Here is a 20,844-nt window from a genome sequence, read left to right as displayed (position 1 = left end):
AATGAAGCCTTTTCTTTCTTTCTTTCTTTCTTTTTTGCTCTTTGAAGATAGAATCGTGCTATCTTTGCGGCAACCGTCCACTTGGGGCTCCGAGCTGCGCTCATTAATATAATTAATAATGGCAATTATCAGATCTCTTCCAGGAGTAATTAACCAACAAGGGGGGGGGGGAGGAAGAAACATCAGGTGATTTTTTGCCGGGGGGGGGGGTGTGTGTCTGTGTCTTTTCATACATCCAGTGCAATGGGATTATTTATTTATTTATTTATTTATTGAATTTCTATATCACCCTTCTCCCATAGGACTCACAAAGCTGGCCTGGTCTGATGGGATGGGGTTGGGTTTTTTATAAATTAGTTTTAACTTTTAATATGTATTAATTATTACGGGCACAGTTGTTTAATCATTTTTTAATTTTTGTATCCTGTTTTTTATTATGTATTGCCCTGTTCACCGCCCTGAGTCCTTCGGGAGAAGGGCGGTATACAAATTAAATTATTAAATTAAATTTAAATTAAAGGGGGGGGGTGTCCCCACAAAAGGTGGGCAATTGGGGGCCCAGGAGGGTGGGCAGAGAATAGAATGGAATAGAAAATATGGAATGGAATGGAATGGAATGGAATGGAATAGAATAGAATAGAATAGAATAGAATAGAATAGAATAGAATAGAATAGAATAGAATAGAATAGAATAGAATAGAATAGAGTAGAATAGAGTAGAATGTGGAATGTGGAATGTGGAATGTGGAATATGGAATATGGAATAAAATAGAAAAGGATATAGAATAGAATGGAATAGGGCAGTGAAGGCGAACCTTTTAGAGACCGAGTGCCCAAAACTGCAACCCAAAACCCACTTATGTATCATCGGGTGTCGGGTGGGCGTGGCCCTTTGGCTGGGTGTGGCCCATTGGGTGGGCATGGCTGCAGTGGTAACGACAGACTGGTTGGGACTAAAAATCAATCAAATCAATTCCAACTTTGCGAGAACTTTTTTTTCCTGCGAGAAGTTGAAATTGACTGATTGAACCTTTTTTTTGGTACAGAGCAGCGGAGACCTAAAGCGAAAAGGTTTTATAAAACCCAGCTGAAGGCCTAGGATTGGGGTGACAGTGCGCGTGCCCACAGAGAGGGCTTGGCGTGCCAACTGTGGCACATGTGCCATAGGTTCGCCACCACAGGAATAGAGGATAGAATAGAATAGAATAGAATAGAATAGAATAGAATAGAATAGAATAGAATAGAATAGAATAGAATAGAATAATAGAATAGAATGTAGAATATGGAATAGAATAGAAAAGGATATAGAATAGAATGGAATACAGAATAGAATAAGATAGAATAGAATAGAATAAAATGTAGAATATGGAATAGAATAGAAAGGTTATAGAATAGAATGGAATAGAGAATAGCATATGAAATTAGAATAGAATAGAATGGAATAGAATAGAATAGAATTACAGGAAAGAATCGAAAAGGATATAGAATAGAATATGAAATAGAATAGAACAGAACAGAGCAGAATAGAATAGAATAGATTTTAAAGCCCAGCTGGAAAGAAGAATAGAAAATTGGTTTTTAATGATTGATGTAAATTTGCTTTGTAATTGTTTTTATTGGGTATTTTTATTGACACTATTGCTGTGGATATCAAGTGGATGTTGAATTTAACTATGGCAGTAAGACTTCTAGTAAAAAGGAAGAATTACCGATTATAGAAGAATGGACTGTAAAGTTTTCAATTTCGAGGGTATGGCAAAGACTTTAGTGTACCTGAAAGACTATTTGCAACAGAGAGATACTACGGAGTAAATATGGGACTAAAAAGTATTAGCCAGCCTTTGAATAATTATTGATGTGAGAGTTATACTGTTTGGAGTTAACTTATATGAGTTAAAGTGCGATAGTTTGAATAGTTTATGATTGTTTGCATAAGGTAGATTATGATTGTTTGTATTCTTATACCCTGTACTTAGCTCTGGGAAGTCGGGGAGGGGGGAGGGGGAAGGGAGGGAGGGGATGGGGAGGGTTGGGGAGTGGGAAGGGGGTGGGAGGGGAGGGGGTTGGGAGGGGTTTTGTTTTGTTAAAGATAAAATGTATTGTAAAACTTTTCAATAAAAAAATAGAATAGAATGTGGAATATGGAATATGGAATAGATTAGAAAAGGAAATTAATAGAATAGAATAGAATAGAATAGAATAGAATAGAATAGAATAGAATAGAATAGAATAGAATAGAATAGAAGAATAGAATAGAATAGAATGGAATAGAATAGAGAATGGAATAGAATGGAATGGAATGGAATGGAATGGAATGGAATGGAATAGAATAGAATAGAATAGAATAGAATAGAATAGAATAGAATAGAATAGAATAGAATAGAAGAATAGAATAGAATGGAATAGAATAGAGAATGGAATAGAATGGAATGGAATGGAATGGAATGGAATGGAATGGAATGGAATAGAATAGAATAGAATAGAATAGAATAGAATAGAATAGAATAGAGTAGAATAGAATAGAATAGAATAGAATAGAATAGAATAGAATAGAATAGAATAGAATAGAATAAAAAGATATTGGATCTAGATTGAAGAAGTTAATATAGACCACTGAATTACTAATGGAGCCAGACAACATGCTGTTTATTATTTCACTGTAAAACTAGAAAATTAATAAAATATTTATATTAAAAAGAAAAGACATGGGGAAAAAGAAGAGGAGAGTCTTCATGATTCGAGGAAGGAGGTCCCCGGTCCTCTGGCCCCAGGCTATTGTGTCTCAGCCACACACCCCACGTGCGCTCCAAGCCTTGCAGGCATCCATTGCCTTGTAATTGCAAGGAGAAGTGAAAAGTCTTCCCAAAGATAATGCGCTAAATTCAGACAACTTTCCGGGGTGTGGAGAGACAGGCGCACGGAACGAGCGCAGTTGCTCACTCGGCCCGTGCTGAGCTTGATCCATTTCCCACGGGTTTAATTTGCGGCAAAACCACGGCAGCCGCTGCAAGACGCTGGCCCTCATCCTGGACCTGGCGGAGCGGGCCTTTGGAGGACACGCACACATCCCCTCCCAGACCCCCCGTTTCTGCCCACCATGCAGAGTTCAGCCCGCGGCCCAAACATTCAACTCACACGGCGGCAAGGGAGGAGACCGTTCAGGTTAAACACACACACACACACACACTCTCTCTCACACACACACACACAGCAGGAAATGACTCAGAAGGGATATAATAATAGGTGTTTTGTCCCAGCCCTGGATGAGCCCAACTGAAGGATATATATATATATTCAAGTTAAAAAGGAAGCAGAAATAGACACTCCTGAGTTTAACAGGGGGGCAGGGGGGGGGCAAACACGTCTCTGAAAATAATTTCCACTTCCTCCTTGCGACAGAAATTACACGCTCCTTCTCCTGACCTGGCCTTGGTTTCCCCTAGCGTTACAGGTAGACCTCGACTTAACGCCGTTTGCTTAGCGACGGTTCGAAGTTAACGACAGCACGGGAAGAAGCGACTTAACGACCAGAGCTCACACTTAACGACCGTTGCAGCGTCCCCGGGGTCACCTGATCAAAATTCGGAGGCTTGGCAAACCGGGATGTATTTATGACGGCGGCACCGTCCCCACCCCCCCACCCTGGTCACTAAGAGCGCTTTTTGCGGCCCCCCCACCACCCAAACAAGCCAAGTGAATAGGAAGGCCGGATTCACTTAACAATCTGTTATTGTTAACTGCAGTGATTCACTTAACGACCGTGGCAAGGGAAGATCGTAAAATGGGGCAAAACTCAGTTAACATCTGTCTCACTTAGGAAACAGAAATATTGGATCCAATTGTTGTCGTAAGTCAAGCACTACAGGGGGCTGGATTAGAAGACCTCCAAGGTCCCTTCTAGCTTCTATTCTGTTCCGTTCTGTTCCATTCCGTCCGTTCCACTCCACTTTATTCCTTTCCATATTTTCTATTCTGTTCTGTTCTGTTCCGTTCCATTCCGTTCCATTCCATATTTTCTATTCTATTGTATTCCATTCCATTCCATTCCATTCCGTTCCATATTTTCTATTCTATTCTATTCTATTCTATTCTATTCTATTCTATTCTATTCTATTCTATTCTATTCTATTCTATTCTATTCTATTCTATTCCATTCCATTCCATTCCATTCCATTCCATTCCATTCCATTCCATTCCATTCCATATTTTCTATTCTATTCTATTCTATTCTATTCTATTCTATTCTATTCTATTCTATTCTATTCTATTCTATTCTATTCTATTCTATTCTATTCTATTCTATTCTATTCTATTCCATTCCATTCCATTCCATTCCATTCCATATTTTCTATTCTATTCTATTCTATTCTATTCTATTCTATTCTATTCTATTCTATTCTATTCTATTCTATTCTATTCTATTCTATTCCATTCCATTCCATTCCATTCCATTCCATTCCATATATTCTATTCTATTCTATTCTATTCTATTCTATTCTATTCTATTCTATTCTATTCTATTCTATTCTATTCTATTCTATTCTATTCTATTCTATTCTATTCTATTCCATTCCATTCCATTCCATTCCATTCCATATTTTCTATTCTATTCTATTCTATTCTATTCTATTCTATTCTATTCTATTCTATTCTATTCTATTCTATTCTATTCTATTCTATTCTATTCTATTCTATTCTATTCTATTCTATTCTATTCCATTCCATTCCATTCCATTCCATTCCATTCCATTCCATTCCATATTTTCTATTCTATTCTATTCTATTCTATTCTATTCTATTCTATTCTATTCTATTCTATTCTATTCTATTCTATTCTACCGTATTTTCCGGTGTATAAGACGACCCGGCGTATAAGACGACCCCCCACTTTTAAGAAGATTTTCTAGGTTTTTCGTCTTATACGCCGGAAAATACATGCGCTGGAGAGGTGGGCTTGGGGCGGCCATGCCGAGGCCGGCTGGCGAGGGCCGCTGCGTGGTCTGCAGGCGAGAGGGGCGCCAGGCCCGCCAGAAGTCCCCGGAAGTTCCTGGAACTTGGAACGGCCTGGCGGCGGGCGGGCGCTCCCTCCCTCCCGACTGGCCCCGCCGGCCCTCCCGCTGCTCCCGTGCTTCTGCCGGCCCCCGAGGCGCAGCTTTTCCCGGGGGGCAGGCAGCGCCGGAGGGCAGCCGCCACCCCGCCACGGCCAGCGCCCCTCCTGCTTCCCCCCCCAGGCCTTGAACTTTTCCCATTGGGCGCAGGGTGGGGCAGCTCCACCCGCCGCCTCTCACTGTCGGCCGAGGCGCGCTTGGCCTGGGCTCCCGGTCCCTCTTCCCAGCCGGCTTCCCGCCCTGCCCCTCATGGACCTGGACTGGGCGTGCAGCCTCTCGGTGTGGCGCAGGGCTCCAAGTCCCATCATCCCCACGTTGAAGCCAGGTTCTCTTCCCCCTTGCCGGCGACAGCGCCAGGCTCCAAGACCCATCCTCCCCACTTGGAAGCCAGCTTTCTTCCCTCTGGCCGGCGACTGCACCAAACTCCAGCCCCCATCCTCCCCACTTGGAAGCCAGCTTCCATCGCCCTTCTTAGACTCCATCCTGCCCATCCTCCGCGGCCGAAGCGACCGGGCATCGCCAGACCTGGAAATCCATCCAGCGCCTGGGGAGGGAGAGAGGGAGGGGGGGCAGATCCCTCCCCTTCCCCCCGAGAGGGGTTTACCCCACTTTGCGCGCGTTCCCGGGTGGGACTCGGGACTGAAGCCCCCTACCCACCCGCCCAACCCCCAAGGCTCCGGAGTTGCGATCCCGGGGGACCGAGCCTGCCCTTCCCCCACCCCCGCTCACCCGGCCTGCTTCCGTCTCCTCTCGGCCGGCTTGCCGTTGCGCAGCCCCCCGCCGGCCCCCGGCCCCCCGGGTAGCCGGACGCTCAAGAGGGAACAGCGTCGGACGGGAGCCGGCAGGGAAGTCCTGCGTGCGCGCGTGTGCGCAGGACTGCCCTGCCGGCTCCCGCCAGACGCCACCCACTGATTTTCCAGCGTATAAGGCGACCCGGCGTATAAGACGACCCCCCAACTTTAGAGGTGATTTTTAGGGGTTCAAAAGTCGTCTTATACGCCGGAAAATACGGTATTCTATTCTATTCTATTCTATTCTATTCTATTCTATTCTATTCTATTCTATTCTATTCTATTCTATTCTATTCTATTCTATTCCATTCCATTCCATTCCATTCCATTCCATTCCATTCCATTCCACATTTTCTATTCTATTCTATTCTATTCTATTCTATTCTATTCTATTCTATTCTATTCTATTCTATTCTATTCTATTCTATTCTATTCTATTCTATTCTATTCTATTCCACTCCACATTTTCTATTCTATTCTATTCTATTCTATTCTATTCTATTCTATTCTATTCTATTCTATTCTATTCTATTCTATTCTATTCTATTCTATTCTATTCTATTCTATTCTATTCTATTCTATTTTTTCTATTCTATTCTGTTCCATTCCATTCCATGACTTCAACTCCCAGAATCCCCCAGTCAGTCATGCTGGCTGGGGAATTCTGGAAGTTGAAGTCCACAAGCCTTTTAAGTGGACACGTTTGGAGACCTCTGGTGTAGGACCTGCTGCTTGGGCAGGGGGTTGGGCTAGAAGACCTCCAAGGTCCCCTCCATCTCCGTCGTTCTTTTATTCTCTGGGGATCTGTAGCTCCAAAGCTCAGCTGGGTTGAGTTGGGACAAGGCTGGTTAGACTCCTAGTCTGGAGCTTGAACTTGGTTGGCATCTCGGCTGCGACAAGCACCTTTGAACTGATAGCCCTTGTAATAGGAGGGAGGGCAGGCCAAAGCCGGATTGTAATTCTTCTACTCCAACGTTACTATTAAAGTAATGAAGATGGAGAGTGTAAAGAGAGGCCGGGGAGTAGGAGGTCAGGGGGGAAAGGTGACCTCGCAGCTTGGAGCTGTGGATTTCGTTTCTTGTCGGTGGCTGTTTTTTTATCGAAAACAACAACAACAACCCCCTTTTCTTAACACGTCGGAGTTGAGCCGGTTTTTCCCTCATGCGGATGGCGTGCAAATGTGGCTCGGCTGTGGATGTCCTGTGCCAATGCCAGGAAAGGGTGCTTTGTGTGCGTTAAGACAGTGGTCTCCAAACTTTCCGGCTTTGAGGACCAACGGGTGGGGGGGGGAAAGGATCGGGGACGCAGCGCAGAGCGAGCACATGCGCGCAGCTGCATTTGCGCGAGCGCTGGGTGCGCGTGCCTGCCGCTCGCGCAGATGCCGCTGTGCGTGCACGCTGGCTTGCCGCTTCCACGGTCCCGGTTCTGAACGGGCCACAGCCCGGTGAATGGGGAACCCCTGTATTAGGATGCATGCAAATTGGGTGCGTGTATGAGGTTAGGATACGTGTATTAGGATGTGTGAATATGGATAAGGTGCCTACTTTATCTTTGCCAGAGCTCTTCGTTTGTTTGTCTTCTGCCTTTATTATTTTTACAATTAACTCAAGGCGGCAAACATATCCAACACACTTTCCTCCTCTTATTTTCCTCACCGCACCAGCCCTGCGAGGTGGGCTGGGCTGGAACAGAGGAACTGGCCCAAAGTCACCCAGCTGGCTCCCGTGCCTAAGGCAGGACTAGAACTCGCCGTCTCCTGGTGATTGGCCCAAAGTCACCCAGCCATCTTTCAGGCCTAAAGCGGGACTAGAATTCACAGTCTCCTGGTGATTGGCCCAAAGTACCCCCAGCCAGCTTTCATGCCTAAGGTGGGACTATTATTATTATTATTATTATTAATTTTATTTGTATAAGACTAGAACTCACCGTCTCCTGGTGATTGGCCCTAAGTCACCCACCTGGCTTCCAGGCTTAAGGCAGAACTAGAATTTCCTAGTCTGGTGATTAGCAAACCATGGTTTCGCTTAACGACTGCTGCGTTTGTGCTTAATGGCCAACATGCTCCCTTTACCACTGCTGAAAAAAAAAAGTTGTAAAATCAGGTTAGCCACCTAAGCGACACGTTTTACGACCGTTACAACCGTTACGACTCTAATGGGCAGGGTCCAAGATGGTTGTAACTCAAGTACTTATCTTTATTTCCTGCCAGGAATTGCGTCAAACATATGTGTAGGTGCAGATAATTCCCTGGGGCAGGAATATGGTAGCTTGCCTGGGGTGGTTAGGGGTGTTTTGAAATGTGGATGTGGGCCACTTCCCACGGGGCCCCCAAGAAGCATTTCAAATCTCTTTTTTTCGGAGAGATAAATTTCAATCCTCCTGCAAAACACACGAGAGCCGCTGGAAAAGTGTGTGTAATTCCATGAAAAATAAGAAGCAAACCTTGCAGAAAATTTTAATGGATGTGTGAATGGAAAGGGCGATGCCCCAGGTATCAATTAAGCTCTTAAAGGGATGGGGCATGCCCCTGGCTATTTAATTTTTTCTTTTTTTTCTTTTTTTAATTGCCTGGGATGTATTGAGAGCGGGAGAGAAAACCTCCCCCTCTCTATTCTACACACACACAGACACACAAACAGACACAGACACACACACACACACACCGCGGGCATCGTTGCATTGTGCAAATAGAAGACTTCTCCGTTCTTGCCCCACTCATTCCGTCTTGATCCTGCATTACAGGGTGATGCATCTGAAGTGCTTGGGATGCTTTGAAAGCAATAAATTCCTGGGAAGTGGTTATTAATATTTGAATCGCTGCAGAATTGCCAAATGTTAATAGTGTGCCATGAAGGGGTTGTCTGGGTGTGCATGGAAGTGTGTTGGCAGATATACAGGTACCAATTCCTTCCTTCCTTCCATATATCCCTTCCTTCCTTCCTTCCTTCCTTCCTTCCTTCCTTCCTTCCTTCCTTCCTTCCTTCCTTCCTTATATCCCTTCCTTCCTGCCTTCCTTCCATATATTCCTTCCTTCCTTCCTTCCTTCCTTCTTTCCTTCCAAATATTCCTTCCTTCCTTCCTTCCTTCCTTCCTTCCTTCCTTCCTTCCTTCCTTCCTTCCTTCCTTCCTTCCATATATTCCTTCTTTCCTTCCATATATTCCTTCCTTCCTTCCTTCTATATATCCCTTCCTTCCTTCCTTCCTTCCTTCCTTCCTTCCTTCCTTCCTTCCTTCCTTCCTTCCTTCCTTCCTTCCTTCCTTCCTGCCTTCCTGCCTTCCTGCCTTCCTGCCTTCCTGCCTTCCTGCCTTCCTGCCTTCCTGCCTTCCATATCTTCCTTCCTTCCTTCCTTCCTTCCATCCATCCATGCATCCATCTATCCATCTTTCCATCCATCTATCCTCCCTCCCTCCCTCCCGTCTTCCTTCTGTCCATCTCTCATTTACATCTCCTTCCTTCTCATTCGCTCCCCTCCCTCCCTCCCTCTTCCTTTCCCATTCTCGCTCTCTCCCTCCCTCCCTCTTTCCTATCCGCCTTCCTTCCTTCTGCCCAAACCTCAGCTTTTGAAAGAGCCGCCCATGAAAATGGTCCCTCTGGTGAATTCAGGCTGCAGAAACGGGCTGAGCTGCTGCTTCCTGCTTTTGGGGGGGGGGGGGAATGCCGAGCAAAACCCCTCGGACGGGCCGCATTCTGGGCAGAGCTTCGATGAAGATGTGGGGGTGACTTTGCCTTGGGAGGAATTTGCCTGGGGGGGGAAGAGAGAAGAGGATTATAGTGGATTGGCGATTTCTGTAGCTGAGCTCCCCCCCCCTTACTGGAGCCCTTGACTCTCCCCCCCATTTTTTTTTATCCTTCCTGCTGGAAGATGCAGGGGTGGGCAAAATGCTTTCGTGACCTTGTTCCAACTTTGGCTTGTCGGGGCCCCCGAGGACCATTTTTGGTGATGGAGAAGCCTAAAAAACGCTCTTCTCCTGGCCCGTCTGCTGCTCCCGGGCAGCGCCGTAGCCGCGCAAGGCGTGTCGTGAGGGACGTGCGCCGGAGACGCCGGAGACGAACTAAAGATCGGGCACGGGCGAAGGAAAGCAAGCAAGGGTCCCTCTCTTCTCCTGGGATGCCAATCGTCCTGGAAGCACTGCAAGAAAGAAGGAAATCCTGAAAATGTAGCCCAGCTGGCAGTGAGGCACCCCCCTGCCCCCCTCAAGACGGAAGACGGCATTCGAGAGTCTTTGCTGTGTGGAGATACTCCTTTGGAATCAGAATAGAGCTGGAAGAGGGACCCTGGAGGTCTTCTAGTCCAGCCCCGTGCTCAAGTGGGAGACCTTCAATCGAAATAGAGCTGGAAGGGACCCTGGAGGTCATCTAGTCCAGCCCCCTGCTCAAGCAGGAGATCCTATACAATTTGAGACAAGTGGCTGTCCAGTCTCCTCTTAAAAACCTCCAGTGATGAATCACCCGCAACTTCCGGTTCCACTGGTGAATCGTCCTCACTGCTAGGAAGTTTCTCCTTAATTCCAGGTTGCTTCTCTCCTTGATGAGTTTCCATCTGTTCTTTCCAAATGAGAAAATAAGTTGAGCCCCCCCCCCGTCTCTTTGTGGCAGCCCCTCAACTACTGGAATACTGTTATCAGGTCCCCCCTAGTCTTTCTTTTCTCTAAAGGTAAAGGTTCCCCCGCACGTGCGTGCTATCCGTTTCCGACTCTAGGGGCCGGTGCTCATCTCCGTTTCAAAGCCGAAGAGCCAGCGCTTGTCCGAGGACGTCTCCGTGGTCATGTGGCCGGCATGACTAGACGCCAAAGGCGCACGGAACTCTGTTATCTTCCCACCGGAGTGGCCCCTATTTTTCTACTTGCATTTTTACATGCTTGAAAACTGCTAGGTTGGCAGAAGCTGGGATGAGTAACAGGCGCTCACTCTGTTACACGGCACTCGGGATTCGACCCGCCAAACTGCCGACCTTCTGATCGACAAGCTCAGTGTCCTAACCCACTGATCCACCGCGTCCCATTTTTTTCTCTAGACTTGGCCAAACCCAATTCCTGCAGCTAGGAATCCAGGCCTTTAATCAAACGACTTGCTCCTCTTTGCGCTTTTCCCAAAGTCTCAACATCTTTTTTATTTTTGTAACGTGGTGACCAGAACTGGAGGCAGAATAGTCCAGAGTTGGCCTTGCTAAGGCTTTATAAAGCGGTACTAAATACTTCGCCCGGATTTTGATTTCCTTCGACTCCATCCCCTCGTCATCGGGTGTCTGCCTGGGAAATTCCGGGAGTTGAATTCTGCGAGTCTGAAAAGTTGCAACACACACACACACACACACGCACACACACACTCCGCGACTGTGGCTCCCTGTGGTGGGCTGTGGAGGCAAGGCACAAGCTGCTGGGGTGTGCAGACCGACACAGGAGCAGGATTATGATCCAGTATTCCTCTGGAGGCTACATCAAAGAACCAAGTGTAAGGGATTCGAACACAGGGCGCCCTCCACCCCCACCCCCCGCAAGTCGCAAGTGTTTTTGGGCCCCGGGGGGCCTGGTTAATTTAAGCTAATTTCTGTCGCAACTTTATCGGGGTGTGTGTGCGTGGGGGGGGGGGTTGTTTTTAAAGAACACCGCATTTCGTCAGGAGGAATCACCTTTCCACACACACACACACACACACACACCCTCCTTCCTTATTCCCCCGCTTCCTTCATTTGCACAAACACCTGGGCTGCACAAGCATCCTCGTTTCCTCCTGATTTTTTTTTTTTTAAATTTTTCCGTTCTTCGTTGCGCTGCTGTATATATGCCAAGCTTCTCTCGGTGAAGGCCGTTGCACGGACGGAATAAAATTTGCACATTTTTGCATGGTTTTTTTTTGTTTTACAGCGAGAGCATGTCACATTATTTTTTATTTTAATTCCATTTATATCCCGCCCTTCTCCGAAGACTCAGGGCGGCTTAAAAGCATAATAATTTATTTATTTATTTATTTATTTATTTATTTATTAGTTTTTATAAACCGCCCTTCTCCCGAGGGACTCGGGGCGGTGTACAGAGGAAGGAAGGTATACAGATGAACAATAAAAATAATAAAAAACAATAGTGAAAACAAACTGGGTCCCCAATTAACGCTATCATGCCAGGCCGGACTGCTGGAACAAGAAAGTTTTTAAGTCGCGTCGGAAGGTACGGAGGTCGGGGGCCATCCGGATTTCGGTTGGTAAGCTGTTCCAGAGGGCTGGCGCACCCACTGAGAATGCCCTCCCCCTGGGGGCCACCAGCCGACATTCCTTGAGCGGTGGCACCCTGAGGAGGCCCTCTCTGTGGGAGCGCACAGGACGGTGGGGTGCTGACATTGGCAGAAGGTGCTCCCGTAGGTAGTCCGGACCCATGCCATGTAGGGCTTTGTATGTCATTGTTAGCACCTTGAACTTCACACGGAAGGCAACCGGAAGCCAGTGCAGCGCACAGAGGAGAGGTGTGATATGGGAGTATCGGGAGGCTCCCAAGAGTGTCCGTGCCGCTGCACTTTGCACCAGTTGAAGCTTCCGAGTGGATCTCAAGGGCAGCCCCATGTAGAGAGCGTTACAATAGTCTAGGCGAGAGGTCACAAGGGCATGGGTGACTGTACGTAAGGAATCCAGGTCCAGATAAGGCCGTAGTTGGCGAACTAGTCGAACCCGGGAGAAGGCCCCCTTGGTCACAGCTCCTATGTGGTCTTCTAGGGAGAGCTGCGAGTCTAGGAGGACACCCAGGTTGCGGGCCCTATCAACAGGGGGTAGTAACATGTCCCCGATGTTAAGCAATGGGACATTCTGAATATCCTGGTTTGCTGGAACGTACAGCCATTCAGTCTTGTCCGGGTTCAGTTGAAGCCTGTTCCTCCCCATCCATTCCCGGACCGCTTTCAGGCAGCGGGACATCACGTCTAGGGCATCACTGATATTGTTTGGAGTTGAGATAAAAAGCTGGGTGTCGTCAGCATACTGATGGTACCCTACTCCAAAACTGCGAATGATCTCACCCAGCGGTTTCATGTAGATGTTGAACAGGAGAGGCGAGAGGACCGACCCCTGAGGGATTCCGCAAGCGAGAGGCCTCGGGGTCGACCTCTGTCCCCCTGTCAGCACCGACTGCGAGCGACCCTGGAGAAAGGAGGAGAACCAACGCAGAACCGTGCCTCCCACTCCCAGTCCCCTGAGGCGTCGCAGCAAGATACCATGGTCGATGGTATCGAAAGCCGCCGAGAGGTCTAATAAGACTAGGACAGAGGAATGGCCCCTGTCCCGGGCTCTCCAGAGATCATTCATCAGAGCGACCAATGCCGTCTCCGTGCTGTAGCCCGGCCTGAAACCCGATTGGTACGGGTCTAGATAAACCGCTTCATCCAGGATCTGAGGAAGTTGGTGCGCCACCACGCTCTCAACAACCTTCGCAAGGAAGCGAAGATTGGAGACTGGACGAAAGTTATTCAAAGAGGATGGGTCCAAGGACCCCACAGTCCTCCTCCTCTCCATAAACCCCACTCCCTTCTAGCACTGATGATGTTACCTAGTTGGATCATGAAATGTCTGCAAGAAAACAATCAAGCTCAGAGCACTCTCCTCCTCCCCCTCCTCCTCCTCCTCGCACTGATGATGTTATCAAGTTGGTTCATCCTTCTAGCATTGATAACCTTACATCATCAGTGCTAGAAGGACGTAACTTTGATCCTGTTGGTGAACAAGGTGCCCTGGGGTCTAGAAGTGGCGAGAGGCTGGGGTTTCATGGGGCAGTGAAGGGCTTTTGATAGCTTCTGTGGTTGTCCTCTGGAACCTCAGGGCTGGGGTTTGGAGGTTGGGGGGGGAGTTTTTCCACCTGTCAGATTCTCACCAAGAGTCCTTATTAAATACGAGCCAGCCCTGTGCTGCAGCTGCCAAAAAAGCCAACACTGTGCTAGGCTGCATCGACAGAGGGATAGAATCAAGATCACGTGAAGGGTTAATACCAGTTTACAAGGCCTTGGTAAGGCCACACTTGGAGTACTGCATCCAGTTTTGGTCACCACGATGTAAAAAAGATGTTGAGACTCTAGAAAGGGTACAGAGAAGGGCAACAAAGATGATTAGGAGACTGGAGGCTAAAACATATGAAGAATACTTGCATAGTCAAGGCTATGGTCTTCCCAGTTGCAATGTATGGCAGTGGAAGCTGGACCATAAAAAAGGCTGAGCGCCAAAGAATGGAGGCCTTTGGACTCTGGTGCTGGAGAAGACTCCTGCGAGTCCCTTGGACTGCAAGGCGATCAAACCGGTCAGTCCTAGAGGAGATCAACCCTGACTGCTCTTTGGAAGGCCAGATCCTGAAGTTGAAACTCAAATCCTTTGGCCACCTAATGAGGAGGAAGGACTCACTGGAGAAGAGCCTAATGCTGGGAAAGATTGAGGGCAATAGAAGAAGGGACGACGGAGAATGAGGTGGCTGGATGGAGTCACTGAAGCAGGAGGCGTGAGCTTAAATGGACTCCAGAGGACGGTAGAGGACAGGAAGGCCTGGAGGAACATTGTCCATGGGGTCGCGATGGGTTGGACACGACTTCGCAACTAACAACAAGTTTAATGAAGAGAAGAACCAGGGGAGACATGACAGCTGTGTTCCAGTATCTCAGGGGCTGCCCCAAAGAAGAGGGAGTCAAGCTGTTCTCCAAAGCGCCTGAAGGCAGGACAAGAAGCAACGGATGGAAACTCATCCAGGAGAGAAGCAACCTAGAACTAAGGAGGAATCTCCTGACAGGGAGGACAAATAACCAGTGGAACAACCTGCCTCCAGAGGTGGTGAATGCTCCAACACTGGAGGTTTTTAAGAAAAGACTGGACAGCCATTGGTCTGAAAGGGTATAGGGATTCCTGCCTGAGCAGGGGGTTGGACTAGATGACCTCCAAGGTACCTTCCAACTTTATTATTATTACTTATTACTTACTTATTACCTGTTTAATATTTAAAGTCTACAGGAGATAAAATTACCCTTGTTGCCTTGTTGAGGATTTCACTTAAAAAAATAAAACGATTGTATCAGCTTTTATGGAGTTCGATCCACTTCATCAAACACACGACCAGGGAAGAGCGTTTTGTCTATTCGTAGTTATTCTTGGCAGCAGAGAATTTTTTTGGGGCGGGGGGGGGGGGGGAGGGAACTTGGTAGGAAGAAGCAGAATTTTCTGACGGCTGACAGCTGAAAGGAGAGTGCGGTGAGAATGTCAAGGAACATGATTTCCAGCATTTCCATTTCCGTTTTAAAGCCTTGTTGCAGGAATTTCATCAAGAGGCGTGCTCTTTAAAGGCAGGACGCCCATTATCCGAGGAGTTCAAATGTTGTGATTGCACAAAAATAGCTTTTTTTTTTAAACGATACTAGGAAGGTAAAACGCAGAACAGGCTTTCATACAAAAGATGGCTCAATTGCACCAGGTGTTCTTGAGAACTTTAATTTGGACCCGAAGCCTTCTTCTCATTCATTAAGAAGAGATTGGACAACCATTTGTCTGAAATGGTATAGGGATTCCTGTCTGAGCAGGGGTTGGACTAGATGGCCTCTAAGGTCCCTTCCAACTCTGTTATTCTATTCTATTCTATTCTATTCTATTCTATTCTATTCTATTCTATTCTATTCTATTCTATTCTATTCTATTCTATTCTCTCCATTCCATATTTTCTATTCTATTCTATTCTGTTCTATTCTATTCTATTCTATTCTATTCTATTCTATTCTATTCTATTCTATTCTATTCTATTCTATTCTATTCTATTCTATTCCATAATTCCATTCCATATTCTATTCTATTCTATTCTATTCTATTCTATTCTATTCTATTCTATTCTATTCTATTCTATTCTATTCTATTCTATTCTATTCTATTCTATTCTATTCTATTCTATTCTATAATTCCATTCCATATTCTATTCTATTCTGTTCTGTTCTATTCTATTCTATTCTATTCTATTCTATTCTATTCTATTCTATTCTATTCTATTCTATTCTATTCTATTCTATTCTATTCTATTCTATTCTATTCTATTCTATTCTATTCTATTCTATTCTATTCTATTCTATTCTGTTCCATATTCCATTCCGTTCCAGTAACACAGGGAGCGTCATCTTGTGGGGAAGAGGTTGGAACAGTTTGTTTCTACGCGAGCGGTCTGCAGATATTTTCTCAGTCCTCTTTCTGGCTCCTGCAGTGTGCAGGTCCTTAGTGGAAGGCAGGCTGGGAGCGGTGTTTTTCCCCCTGCAGTTCTAACTATCCATTGAAATCTGTGCCTCTCTGCTTGGTTGCTTCCCCTGGCTGCAAAATCTTAGCCAAACCTGAGGAAAGCATTGAATTGTCGCAACAATTGAGCCGTGTTCAGTTTGCATGCGTGAAATCCCGTCGTTCTGGCTTTAATCCTTGGCTTTTCCTGACTCTTCTGTACAGCTCCTCGCCGCCTGGAGTTTTTGAGAAGGAATACGAGCTCTGCCGAGACTACGGCTCGGATGGACAACGGCTTCACTACCGGTGAGCGGCAAGACGAGTCTTTCTCAACCATGGCAGCTTGAAGATGGGTGGACGTCAACTCCCAGAATTCCCCAGGCAGCATGTTTTCAAATGTATAAACTTCCGTTCCCAGAATTCCCCAGACACCAGGCTTTAAAAAGCATAGGCTTCCATTCCCAGAATTCCCCAGCCAGCAGGCTTGAAGATGGGTGGACTTCAACTCCCAGAATTCCCAAGGCAGCAGCAGGCTTTAAAGGGTGTCGATTTTAACGCCTAGTATTCCAAGCCTGTCAACTCCCAGAATTCCCCAGCCAGGAAGAGGTCTGGACTCCCAAGTCCTAACTGGCTGAGGTATTCTGGGAGTTGAAGTCCACACACCTTAAAGTTGTCACGTTTGAGTAAGTCTGCTCAAGAGTTTTGAACCTGAATAAATTCAGGGTGAAAATGGGGGTTGGGCTCGGGGAGGTTAATGGTTGAAATGGAGGCAGACCGTCTTCCATAATGATAGAGGTAGGCCTCGATTTACGACTGCTCCTTTAATGAACAAGTTACGAGGGACCTGCACTCCTCAAAAGCTACGCAACGAACCATTTGGGAAGTTACAGCGGCCACACACCCACAACTGCTTGCAGTCCCATGACCACATTTTGAGCAGTGAGCAACGGGTTCACGTGCTTGCAGGGTCCCACAGTCAGGTGACTGCAATTAAGGACACTTTTTTTGGGGGGGGGGATCTGCTTGCTTCCACTTTCTGGCAAAAACACCTCTGGGGGTGGGAAAGGGATGTGCAAAATAAAATAAAATTGAAAAATCAGGTCCAGTGACTTGATGCCTTGACTTAACGACCGCAAGGAGAGCTCAGTTATGGCCATAAATTGGGGACTAGCCGTAGAGCTTTGGGGCCGGGGATGTTTGCCATTGCTAAAAGTGTGGGTTTGGGCTGCTCTTGTTTGGCTGGTGGAGAGATAGGAACTAACAGAGGAGAATATTGAACCATGGAATTCTCTGAGCTGGGTGGTTTCCTTGCAGACGTTTCATGACCCAACTAGGTAACATCATCAGTGCTAAAGGGAATGGGGTTGGCAGGGAGGAGGAGGAGGAGGAGGAGGAGGAGGAGGAGGAGGAGGAGGAGGAGAAAGATGACTGTGGGGTCCTTGATGCTCTCTGAGCTGGGTGGTTTCCTTGCAGACGTTTCATGACCCAACTAGGTAACATCATCAGTGCTAGAAGGGAGTAGGGTTTGCTTTATTTTTAAGTACAGTGGCTTGCCCCAGCAATGTTGGTGGGAGTGGTCTTGGTGGCCCCTCATTCGGGCTGTTTACTGCTAGCTTGTTTGGGATATTGTTTTCTTCTTGATTGTTAAAACATATAAGGAACGGTTGCAGGAATTGGGTATGTCTAGTTTAATGAGGGGTGACATGATAGCAGCATTCCAGTACCTCAGGGGCTGTCCCAAAGAAGAGGGAGTCAAGCTATTCTCCAAAGCCCCTGAAAGCAGGTCAAGAAGCAACGGGTGGAAACTCATCAATGAGAGAAGCAACCTGGAACTCAGGAGAAACTTCCTGACAGTGAGGAGGACAATTGACCAGTGGAACCACCTGCCTCCAGAAGCTGTGAATGCTCCAACACTGGAAGTTTTTAACAAGAGACTGGACAGCCCTTTGCCTGAAATGGTATAGGGTTTCTTGCCTGAGCAGGGGGTTGGACTAGATGACCTCCAAGGTCCCTTCCAACTCTATTATTATTATATTATATTATAAATTATTCTCCAAAGCACCAGAGGGCAGGACAGGAAGCAACGGATGAAAACCAATCAAGGAGAGAAGCAACCTGGAACTCAGGAGAAACTTCCTGACAGTGAGGAGGACAATTGACCAGTGGAACCACCTGCCTCCAGAAGCTGTGAATGCTCCAACATTCAAGAAGAGATTGGATAACCATTTGTCTGGAATGGCATAGGGTCTCCTGTCTGAGTAGGGGGTTGGACTAGAGGACCTCCAAGGTCCCTTCCAAATCTTCTATTCCTATTCCTATTCCTATTCCTATTCCTATTCCTATTCCTATTCCTATTCCTATTCCTATTCCTATTCCTATTCCTTTCCTTTCCTTTCCTTTCCTTTCCTTTCCTTTCCTTTCCTTTCCTTTCCTTTCCTTTCCTTTCCTTTTCTCTCTCTCTTTCTCTCTTTCCTTCCCTTCCCTTCCCTTTTCTCTCTCTCTCTCTCTCTTTCCTTTCCTTTCCTTTCCTACCCTACCCTACCCTACCCTACCCTACCCTACCCTACCCTACCCTACCCTACCCTACCCTACCCTATCCTATCCTATCCTATCCTATCCTATCCTATCCTATCCTATCCTATCCTATCCCATCCCATCCCATCCCATCCCATCCCATTCCTATCCCATCCTATCCCATCCCATCCCATCCCATTGTATTCCTTAACCCCATTCAGTTATTTTGGTGGTAGCCATAGGTCCTCAACAAAGCCCTGAACAGCCAGCCCTGATGCTGCCAGATGTTTGCCTCTTAAAAAGTGGCTGGGCTGGCAGCTTTCCAGAGATCCCCTCCGGCATGCAAAGAGGGGAAGGAAGTCAACCAGGAGCCTTTGACTCGCAAGCAACCTCATTTCAGGGGGTGATAAAATTTCCCTCTCCGACACAAGCCTGCCAGGCTGCCGGTTCTCCATAATCTTGTCATTCGGAATTGCAGCCAGCTGTTTGCTCTGGAGCCAGCCAGCCAGCCACGGTCAATATTTGCTCCCTTTTTCTCATTCTTGCCTGCCTTTAAAAGGAAGCGGCAGAACTGGGGGAAGAGACATTTTCTGCCCTTGCTTTTTTCTCCCCTCCCCCCCTTCTTGCTTTCTGGGGGTCCCGGCTGACACGAAGGAGACAGGATGCAGAAAGGGGGGTACGCAAGAGACAATGGTGGGTTCCCAACCCTTCTAGTCCAGGGGTAGGCAACCTTGGTTCTTTTGTGACTGGTGGACTTCAACTCCCAGAATTCCTGAGCCAGCCGTGCTGAGGGGAAAGGGAGGGGTTTCCAAGCTGAGCAATGCTGGCTCAGGAATTCTGGGAGTTGAAGTCCACCAGTCATGAAGGGGCCATAGTTCCCCCATGCCAGCTCAGGAATTCTGGGAGTTGAGGTCCATGAGTCATCAAGGGCTCCGTAGTTCCCCCATATTGGCTCAGGAATTCTGGGAGTTGAAGTGCACGTCAGGAAGGGGCCATAATTCCTCCATTCTGGCTCAGGAATTCTGGGAGTTGAAATCCGCAAGTCATCAAGGGGCCGTAGTTCCTCCATGCTGGCTCAGGAATTCTGGGAGTTGAAGTCCACCAGTCATAAAAGAGCCAAGGCTGCCTACCCCTGTTCTAGTCAGCTAGCCAGAATCTGTCTATCAGACACCAACCTCTTCCTGAGGGTGACTTTTTAAGCCATTCATTTGGTTCCAGCCAGGTTAGCCCCACTAGACAAATTAATCTTGGCTTGTCAAATTAACCTGGGAGGATGGGATGGGTACCTTTCTTCCCTCTGGTTTATTTTTTTCATTTTTTTTAATTTTAATTCCATTTATATCCCGCCCTTCTCCGAAGACTCAGGGCGGCTTACAAGCTTAGCAATATCCTTCATTCTATGTATATGCCTGCTTGTTAGGGCTTTCACACACACCCCCAAGCGGCATTATTACAAAGTCAGCTTAATTGCCCCCAACAATCTGGGTCCTCATTTTACCTACCTGGGAGGGATGGAAGGCTGAGTCAACCTTGAGCCTGGTGGGACTCGAACCTGCACTAATGGCAGGCAGCTGGTGTTACTTAAGGAGGCATCAGCCCACTGCTCCACCAAGGTTTTGCCTCTCTGGGGTTTTTCGCTGGGTTTCTCTTGGAGAAGAGCAACTAAGATGATGAAAGGCCTGGAGACTAAGACATATGAAGGAGGGTTGCAGGACTTGGGTATGGCCAGTCTAGAGAAAAAAAGGGACCAGGGGGGACATGATAGCAGCCTTCCAGTATTTGAGGGGCTGCCACAAAGAAGAGGAGGGGGTCAACGTATTTTTCCAAGCACCAGAGAGCAGGATGAGAAGCAACGGATGGAAACCGATCAAGGAGAGAAGCAACCTGGAATTAAGGAGAAACCTCCTGACAGTGGGGACAGCTAACCAGTGGAACTCCTTGCCTACAGAAGTCGTGGGTGCTCCATCCCTGGAGGCTTTTAAGAAGAAACTGATCAAACGTTTATCTGAAACGGGATAGGATCTCTCGGCGCTGGGAAGAAAGAAGACCAGGCCAAAGCGCTTCTAAAAATGTTGCCAAGAAAATGCTAGGAAATGACGAGCGTCATCCTCCAGTTGGGGCAGAGCTTAAGGCATTTAAGAGCAAAAACTGGGGGACCGGGAGTTCTAGTCCCACCTTAGGTACAGAGTCATGAGTGACTTTAAATCTCTCTCAGTTCTGGGAAGG

General features: G+C 47.0%; 1 protein-coding gene across 2 annotated transcripts in view; it reads left to right on the top strand.

Annotated features, from left to right (window-relative positions):
- Nucleotides 1-20,844, top strand: part of ARHGAP39 (Rho GTPase activating protein 39) — a 184,426-nt gene that overhangs the window by 82,434 nt on the left and 81,148 nt on the right. For both annotated transcript variants that reach the window (XM_081323028.1, XM_081323027.1), the window contains exon 3: nucleotides 16,330-16,410. In XM_081323028.1, the coding sequence (XP_081179154.1) occupies nucleotides 16,330-16,410 (81 nt within the window). The remainder of the gene's footprint in view (nucleotides 1-16,329; nucleotides 16,411-20,844) is intronic.

Source organism: Vipera berus (assembly GCF_964194415.1).
Source record: "Vipera berus genome assembly, chromosome: 3".
Lineage (NCBI taxonomy): Eukaryota > Metazoa > Chordata > Lepidosauria > Squamata > Viperidae > Vipera > Vipera berus.
The sequence above is the reverse complement of the archived record's forward strand: the minus strand, read 5'-3'. Positions and strand labels throughout refer to the sequence as shown.